This window comes from Mauremys mutica, chromosome 14, assembly GCF_020497125.1.
Source record: "Mauremys mutica isolate MM-2020 ecotype Southern chromosome 14, ASM2049712v1, whole genome shotgun sequence".
NCBI lineage: Eukaryota > Metazoa > Chordata > Testudines > Geoemydidae > Mauremys > Mauremys mutica.
Window position 1 is genome coordinate 15,824,284 of NC_059085.1, and position 10,996 is coordinate 15,835,279.

Consider the following 10,996-nt stretch of genomic DNA (forward strand, 5'->3'; position numbering starts at 1 on the left):
TTATTACAAGCGCTAATCCTTCAAATCCGACTTGAAATAATGTTTATCTTCTCGCAGCTTAATTTCCCTGCCTCTAAGCTGCAGGTCACTGCCACAGCCTGCTGCTCCTGCGAGGCTGGGCTTTCCCAAGAATGCACAAGAAAGTGTAAAAGCAACATGCACGGGGAAGTAGCATAAGTCTCAATCAAGTCATCTTTGTACCTAAAGGGAATACATTAGAAAGTGATTGGCTCTTCCTAAGGGGCAGTGCACTTCTTCTATTCTTCTGATTTCATCCAGTACTGTCTGTTTGATCGGTGGTTTGGTTCAATCCCTCCAGACACACAAGGCATCTATTTATATGTTCCTTTGGGTTGTGTTTTACTGCGCGCAACAAGGCAAATAATTTCTGAGCATCTTGGTATTAAAAAAATATACCATTGTCCACAAGATGCAAAATCTCTCGATAAAGCGAAAGTTTGTCGGAAAGAGAAAACTCTGTAGCTAAGGGAGAGTTCCTACTAGAGTGACCAGATGTTCCCAATTTTATAGGGACAGACCCGATTTTGGGGTCTTTTTCTTATATAGGCTCCTATTACCCTCCACCCCCGTCCTGATTTTTCACATTTGCTGTCTGGTCACCCTAGTTCGTACAAATCAACGTAGGGACAATCAGAGCCGAAATCCATACCAAGGAAAAAGGCAATAGAATAGTTCTGCATGTCTTAATCAGGGAAATTAAGAGTTTCAGGCTGTTTTTTAAGCCACAAGAAGTCGCCTCAAACCTAGAGAGGTGTAAAATCCGTCAGTTTCTCTCCATCATCTGGTAATTAAAAACCGAATGAAAGCAGTCTGATCCCCTTCTAGTGGCCATTAGGGTTTGAATGAGGAACTAGATGGATATTAAGAGTTAATTCCTGTTAAGATGAATGTGTGATCAGTAAATAGTTCAGAATGAGCTGTCTGTTACTCCTAATAAGAGCTGTAACGTTCCAGTCCTAGGAGCCCAGTCAGTAGCCTCCGCACAGGCCACTTGAAATGGTTCCAGTTAGAACAGGGATTGCGGTTACACTGCGAGCAGACTTTGTGAAGGGGCAAACCCGGCCCTCTTCACTTAGGCAAGTCTCCCTCTGAGCCCAATGGGAATGGTGTGAGGGCTGAACTGCCTGGACCACAAAACTGGAAAATGATGGTCACCTTTTTTACTGGCGGTCTTCATCACAACACCCCGTGCTGCTGCTCAGCATTAAAGCTGAAATATTTATAAATAATGGGAAAGACATTAAAATATGCACTTTAGGAGTATGTACAATAAAAAGGACATGCTACATTTTCCACATAAAATCGGTGTGTGTGTGAGTGTTATACTCATAATCTACAGAGATCATATACAACTTTTTTGTATATATACAGACTAACAGGGCTGCTACTTTGAAACCTGTCATTATGCAAAGGACAACTATTTGTGTGTGTCTTGTCTGTGTGTTTCATACTTGGAAGACATGATAATTAACTCATAACAAACATATAGTTACTTATTCCAGTTGTTATGCAAATTCCAAGTATGAAACATACTCTAAAGAAGGAAAACACGACGTTATAGACGTGAGTCTATTATCAGTATAGACATAATCCCACCCTACAGATTCATAGAGCGTGGGTGTGTTACACAGACCACTTCCAATCACTCCCCCGATCCCTTCTCATTGATCTTCGGTTTCTTATCCCCCTGAAACGCTTCACTTCTTCTCGGTCACAAAACTATAGGATCCCCCCTGAGCAGTCCCACTTGTCTTAGTAGCCTTTGGTAAACATGTAGAACTCTACTCGATTTTCAAGATTGATTTCCCTGATTTATTAAGGCAGAATTCATTGGACTCTATTGACCACAAATGACTTAATGTAAATGTTGACCCTGGTGAACTTGGAAATAGCTGGTATCGGGTTGATCTACAGATGACCTCTTAATTACCACAGTTATTAATTTAAATTATTGCCACTGCTTCTAGAAACAGGGAACAAAGAAACATTCTTTCCTCATCCCTGCTTGGTTTATTAGTCTGAACAGAAAGTGTTTGATGACACTTTTAATTAAACAGAAATAATGCAGAGATGCGGTTTCCTTTTCTTGTCTGCCTTGTAAAGTTCAACACTGCTCTTTTAACTGAATTATGGTGATGACCACTCACAATGCCCTACTTTGCCACTCCAGACCAGTTGCTAGACTTTAAACTGGCCGGGGCACCCAATATCCCCTCCCCCACCCCATCACGCAGGTCTGGGAGGAGGGGTGGATGCTTTAAAAACAGGGGAACGCCAACGTAGCTGGGGGCAGGAAGGAGGGAGAGAAGGAAGGAGCGTTCGCTTGTCCTATTGGTCATACCTTTGAGTAGTTCAGACATAAGTTCCTCAAGTTTGCAAGACGGCTTTGCAGCATTCAGCTGATTCGTTTTAATTAGAGACTCTTAAAAATACCTTCAGCGAGATCTTTAAGCGAGATCTTCAGCGAGACAGAAACTAAGCAGCCCGTCGAATGTCCTTAAAACAATACCCCGCTCTTTTGTCTCTTCAGAACGACACAGACAAGGAGATTTACAAACATACTTTACCAAAGGCAGGGGGAGATGGGAGGAATGAAAGCGCTGTGGTTTGTTTGGTTTGTTTTAATAGGACAAGGTGAGATTAGAATTAATACTGGCCTTTTGGTAAACACGCTAATCACTGGTATTTTACAAATTACAAAGTTGTACATTGAACACGATGGTTCTTGAGGCGGGTCTGTTCAAACTCGGAGTGACAGCGAGTGGCGGGGCGGGGATGGAGTATTGTCTTGTAAACTTGTGCGAAACTACAATGATCCAGTGCATGAGCCAAAGTCTATAGTTTATTCAAGTTCCCCCGCTCTCTTTCCGAGCGGGGTTTTAGTCTCATCCATTTTTGAAAAGCAAGTTGTGCATATGTTATGACCGCTCCTCCATAAAAGAAGACGGGACGCTAGAGTCACATTTAATGCTTTCAAGGAGCAGGGCTCCTCCCTGTTGGCGGAGGATTTTTCAAGCCAAGAGCCTTGATGCTCAGACCCATCTTCGGGATTCTCACAAAGGCGCTGGGCTAACCTGCTGAGAGGGAAAGAAAGGGGATGAAAATTTCACTAGCATTGGTCAAGTGTATGCCCCGCGCCTTAAGAGGCTAAAAGCTATGAAAACATCCCAATTTATAAAAGCAGCAAAGAGTCCAGTGGCACCTTATAGACTAACAGAGTTTTGCAGCATGAGCTTTCATGGGTGAATACCTACTTCGTGGGATGCAAGTGGGTATTCACCCACGAAAGCTCATGCTGCAAAACGTCTGTTAGCCTATAAGGTGCCACAGGACTCTTTGCTGCTTTTACAGATCCAGACGAACACGGCTACCCCTCTGATACTTGATCCCAATTTATCATATTGAAAATTGTGGAGTTTTACAAAACTAAACTCAGGTGCAACATTTTTTTTTGGGAAAGACACAGTAAACGTTTCGGAGCAATTTGCTTCCTGAAAAGGAACATGTGGACCTAATTATCTGTTTGCTCAAAGAACGTTTTAAACTAACTTACTAGAATAGTTGTTGGTCCTGGGAGAAATTTCCCTGCAAAGCAGAACACAGATAGCATTATTGGCGCCCATCCTCTCCCCTCACAACACGGTAGCCAGCAACTGTTCTCTCTCTCCCACAAATGTTTCGGAAGACCCAATAACCTGAACCCCTAAGCACTCAAAATCATATAGTTTGTTACAGTCGGGCTGCTTTAATAGGTCACATCAGTCATTCACGCACACAAGTTCCGCTAGCCAAGGGGACCCTGGGCTTTTGTAGAATCTGTTTGTAATACTTCGAAACCGAAGCGGTTTCCCCTAGCAAACACGGCACGGATTCTCTCTGAAAATACACATCTTTTCCTGTGCCTCTGACGAGCCCATACAATGGTTTAGTGTGCAGGAAAGTTCGTTTACCTACCTCACCTCTTCAGCACTGGCCTAAAAGCTGTTCTCAGTTTATCTTTATGCTGCACTACACAACCTTCACTGAGATCTATGGCTCCTTGGCTGGGTTTCACATTTCTCCCACACCCTGCGTATAGACACAACCAATGTATCACAAACGTTGAAGCTTCACAAGGTACATTTGCTTTGCCTGACCCAGGCCAAAAGGCTTCCCAGCTCTCTGAAATCCTTTCAGCCTCTGGGACTTTGAGGGCCTGCCCATACCCCACTCCCTCACTCCACCCAGGAGTTGGTTGTACTAGAATCATTGTTTAAAACATGACAGAAAAGGATTCGGTCCAGCACCCAGCTCTGTGCTGCATCGAATTAGCAGGAGGAGTTGTATGTTTTTCATGTGACCGGTGCTGTAAACAAACGTGTTGGACTAGAAGCAGGCGGCTAATGGGGAAGGAAGCCGTTTGTTTAGGCTTAGCTGCCTGTTTTAGCATTCAGGTATGTCCCCCCCCTCAGGGTGAAGAGAGAGATGGAAATACCTTCGGCTCCTGAAGAATACTGGCACGTCTCCCCCAGGACGGGGTAGGAAGCGCAGCTTAGCTGGAGAGACTGCAGGTTGAAAGAGGAGTTTCTAAAAATCTTGGTGGCCTGGGGCAGCTCTTCGAACGCACCGTCCGCCACGGGCGGGGCTCTGGGGCTGGCCAGGGGTCTCGCCTCGGGGCAGTGTCCAGACACAGCGCGTCTTCCCCGGCCGAGCACACAGCCAGGGCTCGCTGTCCTTGCTTCGGAGTGTGTGCGGCCAACTACCACATTGGCCCCTGCGGTGTGAGCTAACGACCAGATTCTGGGCTTGTCTGTGGTTTCGTATTGCTGCCCCGGACTCACGGTGCCCACCACGCCCGCCGCCTTTTGCCCCACGGTCTCTAAAAAGTCTGCCCCTGCCCCCGGCATGGTTTTGTGACAGGGGAGAGGGTGGAAATTGCTGGGTGGGGTCAGGCTGCAGTCCCTTTTCTCAGGCTCGGGCAAAGCAGAGCTGGCACTGGAAGCCGCCGGGTGCGCACGCTTGTCTTCCTCGTCCTCGTCTAAATCGTCCAGGTCGCTCAGTCTCAATTCCTTTTCTTCCTTGAAGCTTTTCTGACCTGCTTTTTAAAATAATGGAGGGGGGAGAAACCAACACATTAGTGAGACTGTGAAAGGGCACGAGCATTGTGGGTGTGCAACGCAAGATGTTAGTCGCTGACAGTATGTTTGTGTGTGGGGATGCTTTGTGGAGGCTGATACCTAATGCCACTTCCTACAGAGTTTGCTACTGTGTCTTTTGAGATGGGGTCTGTCTCGTCTTGCTTTTTAAACACCTTCCTAATGAAGACATGGCTCTCAAAAAACAGAAATCAATGGATCTCACCCCAGCTCAATCCAATTCAAAGTCACTCGTCCTAGATGGCCTCCCCCACCCCTACCTTTGCCTTCATTTTCGGTGCCATATTCCTCTTCCTCCCCCTTGTTTTCATCTTTTCTCTCTTCTCCTGCTTTGTTCTTGGGAGACCAGGTCATTTTGTTTTCCTTCTTGAGCCTCCGTCTGGCGTTAGCAAACCAAGTGGACACTTGAGTCAGAGTCATTTTGGTGATGATGGCCAGCATGATTTTCTCCCCTTTGGTGGGATAAGGGTTTTTTCTGTGTTCGTACAGCCAGGTCTTAAGGGTGCTGGTTGTCTCTCGAGTTGCATTTTTGCGCCTGGCTGAGCCACTGAAATCCACTGTCCCATACCTGCCATGAAATAGTTACAGAGGAAATGTCACTGGATGGGAATATGCGGAAGTGGTACAAAATTAACTATCCTAGCAAACTGTCTATTAAGATTAAAGCTACCCAAGCTAAACAATTACCACCCCCCAACCACTGGGTTTTATTAGCCAGAATTACTAAGCTTACTTCACGCTGGGTATTTTATTTATTTGCTACTTAAAAAAAAACCCGACTGATGCTTTTATTCCTGGGAACAAAGAGGACCAGGGGAGGGGAGGGAATCATTACGTTGCGGTCCCGTTTCGAGTTCACCCTGTGCTGGGAGGTCATAAGCAGAGGGTTACACCCAGTTTTAATAGAGAGTATCACGTGTCACCGCTTTAGCAGCAGATGTTGCTAATCCAATTCGCCTTTTCCTGGAACTTGATTACCGCTGCAATTACCAAGGAGATGAGCGGCAAAGTTTTACGTTAGCTGACTGCTGTTAGCCGCTTGCTTGGATGCTTTGTATAACATCTGTCAGCTAGGACATCCCGGGGTTTTGGATGGCTGTTGCTGCAGCGCAGAGGGATATTAAGGCAACTCGCAGTTGATCAAAGGGGTTTTACCTGTCGTACTGGTACTGGCCTAAGGAAGGATCGTAGGGGTAGAAAGCAGCAGGCTGTGCGAATCCCGAGTGCAAACTGCTGGTCCCGTCCTTAATTTCATACTGAGGGTTCTGGAAGGGAAGGAGCAGCGTTTGACGTTATAATTGAAGGTGTTAAAATAGGACATTCCTCCACTTGTCCGGCTGAATCAGTGGGGGCTCCATGCATTCCAATCCTATGAGGCCCCTGCTGTCTCTCTCGTCCCTGCTGTCCTGAGGGGCCCCCGCTGCTGCCTTTACCCCAGAAGGGCGAGGCATCTGTCTTAGCATTTTTCCTACTTTCCCCTCTTCTCACACTCTGCCTCCCCCCTCCCCCCATGTCCTAAAGCAAAGTTGTCGCCTGTTGAAGGCTAGCTGACCCCCACCCCCTTTCCCTCCCTCCCCCTATGCCCAGAGGTAGCAATAGAATAAAAGCTCCCGGACGTGGGACGAAGCTTGGTATTTGGAGGTCCACTCACCAGTGAGGTGTAAAGAGCTGACGGGTCTGTGCTGTAAGGAAGGTAGTTGGCATAACCCTGGCTCGCTGCGGCTGCTGAATAGGGAGAGCTGTACATCCCCAGAGCTGCATTGAGTTCCGTCCGGGTGCTGGCCAGCAGCCTGTTTTCGTAAGAGGGGCAGCAAAGGGTAGCCGCTTGGGCAGATCCCGAGGAAACATCCGGCACGGATCTGGAGGCGGTTTCACAACAAGTCGTACTGGGGCTGGCGGACACAAAAAACTGGGGAGAGAAAAGAATGTCCAGGGCGATTATTTAACACGCAGAAGGAATTGAGAGGTGGTGGGAAGAAAAGCAACCTCCCTACAAAGGAGTGTCAACTAATGAAGGAAAATTGGAACTAAACCGAATGGGAAGCATGTGTAGGGTGAGGGTAACTAATCAAAGCAGGCAAAACTTTAGGGAAACCATTGCTATAGAAAAATTTAAAAAATCTGTGTGTAAACCCCCTTACTCCGCTTCACATTGATCTAAAGGCAAGAAGTTGCAATTGCAGATTACTTGACAATAGACTAAGCACTAAACATGTCAGATAATGCAGCCAAAGGCATATGATTCCTTTACTTTTAAAAGCACAGGAGAAGCCAACGTCCCAAGGAAGGGGAGGAAAACCTTGCTGTGATCACGGTGTATAAATAATCCAACCAAAATAAATTATGGATCAATTTACGATAGAGCAGCAATTTAGTTAATTTGGAGGCACTTTTGGAAGTCGCCAGGCAAATATCGACACATGCTAATACCAGGCAGTTAGAGGAAATACGGAGGAGCATGTCACAGATAAATCACACAACAATAATATATAGCAAAATAAACCAGCAAACAAAAGCTCTGGCCGAATACTTCCTATAGGTGCACAAGAACTAGCCTGCGAGGCTAACACCACAGAGTAAAAGGCTGGGAGAAAAGCGCCTGCAAAAGCCAATGCCTTGCGCTGCGCCTCTCAAATGAAAGCTTTAAGCGAGTAACTCAGGTAATAGATCAATACAGATTTGTAAATCAGCTGCATCTGGAATTTTTTGCACTTAAACCAGAGCAGTGACAGATCAGGTTCTTTGCCCTGCAGACTGAGGGTTGTTGTTATTTTTTTAAAATCCTAGAATAACACAAGCGACACACAGACACACGCACATTTTTTAAAAAGCCTCCAGATGTGCCCTTTAAAAAGACTCGAAGCGAGGGGGTGGGGGAAGGAAACAAAACATCTGGAATGCAGCAGCGGAATCTGATCAAAAGTGAGTGCTCTCTTCTCTTACCTGCGAAGTGGTGCTGTAGGGATATCCAAACTGAGAGAAGGACATAGCTGCTCCTTATTTTTGAATCATAAGCAATATTCCTCCCCCCCCGATCGATTGTAACTAACCCCCCCTGCTTCAAGATGTACCTTCTCCCATACACATTTCCACGGATGGTCCTCCCCCCCTCCCTCAATTATAGATGATTTCACTTAAGAAAAGCAGCCAGGCATCTGAGGCATGGAGCCTGAGAGAAGGCTTCCCCCCACCTCCCATCCTTCTTAGCAATATATATGTTTATATATAAAAATCACCCCAATGTATGGAGGCTTGAACTGCAAAGGGGAGTTTAAAAGAAAGGAGGGGACCACGTAAGGCTTGCAAGCTATGGAGCCTGCTTGTTGTAGTATTTTCTGCTCTATAGTTCTTTAGCATTCATCCATGGAAGGGTAGCAAAGTGACGTCATAGTAATCCCGAAACGACAGCCCCAACCAGGCTATAACCATCTTTGCCAATCATCTCTAACATCGAAGATGCACTCAACACTTGTTTCATGTTGTTTTAATGTTGGGCTGTGATGCGCGTCAAAGGCAGGGACCTGAAATGCTGCGCGGTTGGTCTCCCTCGCGCGCTCTCTTTAAAAACACCATCCAATTTGGAGGTTGAAAAATCAAGGCGATGGGGGTGGTGGGGGGGAAGAAACTTATTCCATTCACTAAAGTGTAACATAGACCGTCCCCCACCCCCTCGAGATACCTCAGCCCTGGAGCTTCAAAGAAAGAACAGGGAAAGAAATGGCGTTTGCAGGTAGTGCAGGGGAATGTCGCACACGAGTTAATCATGCTGCTCCGTTCTGACTTCTAGGGTGGATCTGGTGCCTGCGAATGTATTGGAGTCTTTAGCAAGTTCTCTAATATGTGCCTGCCTCTGTGCTAATGATTCCACCTCCCCCAGGATCATCGGGATCTGTCTGGTCCCCAGCCCCAACTTTTGCATCCGAGTCCATTATTCGTGCTGCAAAGGCTGAAATCCTCTTGCCCTTGCCAGTGGCCCTGAAAGGAAGGGGCCAAAAATAACCCCCGGCCCCCTTCCAAGGCGCCTGCAGCTTGCCAGGAAAGGGAGAGACACCTGGGATCCGCAAGTGAGGAAGAACTGACACGTGTGGGGGGGTCGAGGAGGGAGGCGAAGAGCCCTCAGAGATAGTCTTTCCTCCCTCTGGCTCGCAGCCACCCCGCTCCCTGGCCCCAGGGTCCCTCCCTAAGTGATGATGAGCAGGGGATCCATTTTTCTCTATTAGATCCAGAAATGGTCCCAACAGGAATGAAGGGAGGGGAGGGGAGGGGAGGCTTTGACAGGTCAATGGGAAGGTGATTGATGGCTGCCTGGAGACCAGCCTGCCCATTACCACTAAGGCGTAATTGCATCAATTAACAAATGGAAATGCCCTTGTTTAACCAGCAACGTACACATGGCAAATTTGCCTTTGAGGTGAGATCTTGGAGGGAGGGAGCAGGCGGTTTTCGGGTCGTGTGCTAACCGCAACTGCTCGGCAGATGATTTCTCTCCAGGAGAAAATACGCTGCATTTTAAGGCCAGTTGCCCCTCCCCTCATCCGACCGGAAAAGTGGTCCCGCACGCCCTGGCCGGATCTGGTATCTTGTGCAGTGAAGAGAGGTAGGGGAAGAGGCTCCATATCCCTTTGAGCCACCAGTTTGACAAATTCCAGGGGGTGGAGGGAGGTTATTTTCTCGTTGCAAAAAAAACATTACAACCCTCCCTCCCCCAGCGTCCAGTCTCCCTATATCTGCTGCAGGGGCTCCCAAACCATTGAGTTTATATAAATCCGTGTTCGCTATCGGTTCTGTTGGCAAAGAGCATTCCACGTACACACGCCACACCCAGTGTAAACGGTGCATTGGCGGCCACGGAGTGTTCCACACATGACTTGCGAGAGAAGGGCGGGGGTGGGTCTTCCTACTAACGGGGGCATGTTTTGGAGGGGAAAACAAACCACTGAACCCTACTGCGTGTGCTTCCTGGCCTGACGAGCGGGACCAGGGCAGATGCGACCTGGCTAGAGGTCAGCGTGAAAGACCGACTTTCCTTTCCTCCTGCCGCCCACTCTGAAGTTGGGGAGAGGACTAGACAGACGATCATCAATAAAATAACCTTGGCTGCAGTTGCGCGGGTTCTCTAAGGGTGGCGCTAGAGAGCCGCGAGTGAAGCAGGGATCGGATCAAACGGCGCTAGATCTACATCTGAGAGCCAGGGAGAATAAACAGAGGTAACCTGCTCCTTCAGGGAATGAAACGCGCTCAGTCAGGTAGAAATACCTTCTGCTCGCGACCTTTTCAAAGTTTGCAAGCAGGAACTGTGCAAGCCCAGCCCGAAAAGGCCGTGACCCCCTTTCCCTCCAAATTATTATATCCAGCCAAAGTTGTCCCTGAGCCTAGGCAGAGCACGGGGGTCAGAGTTTGCAACGTGGGGCGCAATATTACTCTGCTGCGATTAAACAAAACCCTCTGAACAAAGACCGGTTGCTTAATACGTGGGATTGGCGCTAATGTTCTACCATGGACACGTTCAGTCTGGGAAAACCCGCAAGGCAATTCAGCAAAGCCAAACCAAACTTCTATTGTTTTACGCCAATCGCCTTCTGAATGCAGCAGCAGAAGCCCTGATTCTGGGAAACGCTCAGCATTAATTGCTGAAGCAAACGCGCACACACCCGCCCCTAGTCTCTTCTCAGAACAATAAAAAAACAGTCCTGCAATGCTGTTTTAAAAAAGTTTCTTTTATTAAGAAACAGCGCTTCTCACTTGGGAGTTAATACAGTGTTATTGCTGGAAGCTGCATTGAATATGCCAGAAAGAATCCTCTCCGTGGAGCAAGGGAACTCACTTTAAGCACTTTCCAC

The 10,996-nt window shown here is 47.4% G+C and overlaps 1 protein-coding gene across 5 annotated transcripts; it reads right to left on the reverse strand.

The window, feature by feature from the left end:
- Positions 1-1,901: 1,901 nt before the first annotated feature.
- IRX6 (iroquois homeobox 6) lies at positions 1,902-8,875 on the reverse strand. 5 transcript variants are annotated; one of them, XM_044987405.1, is made up of 9 exons: positions 8,836-8,875; positions 8,100-8,129; positions 6,808-7,065; positions 6,312-6,421; positions 5,417-5,724; positions 4,496-5,098; positions 3,976-4,089; positions 3,575-3,606; positions 1,902-3,098 (listed from the first exon to the last, which is right to left on the reverse strand). In XM_044987405.1, the coding sequence occupies exons 3-7, from the start codon at positions 6,901-6,903 to the stop codon at positions 3,977-3,979; spliced, it is 1,230 nt and encodes a 409-aa protein (XP_044843340.1). In that variant the 5' UTR covers positions 6,904-7,065; positions 8,100-8,129; positions 8,836-8,875; the 3' UTR covers positions 1,902-3,098; positions 3,575-3,606; position 3,976. The 5 variants fall into 5 exon arrangements, with proteins under 5 accessions (XP_044843340.1, XP_044843338.1, XP_044843335.1 ...); XM_044987403.1 differs by lacking the exon at positions 8,836-8,875 and adding an exon at positions 8,393-8,530; XM_044987400.1 differs by lacking the exon at positions 8,836-8,875 and having other exon boundaries at positions 8,100-8,227.
- Between the last annotated feature and the right edge of the window lie 2,121 nt (positions 8,876-10,996).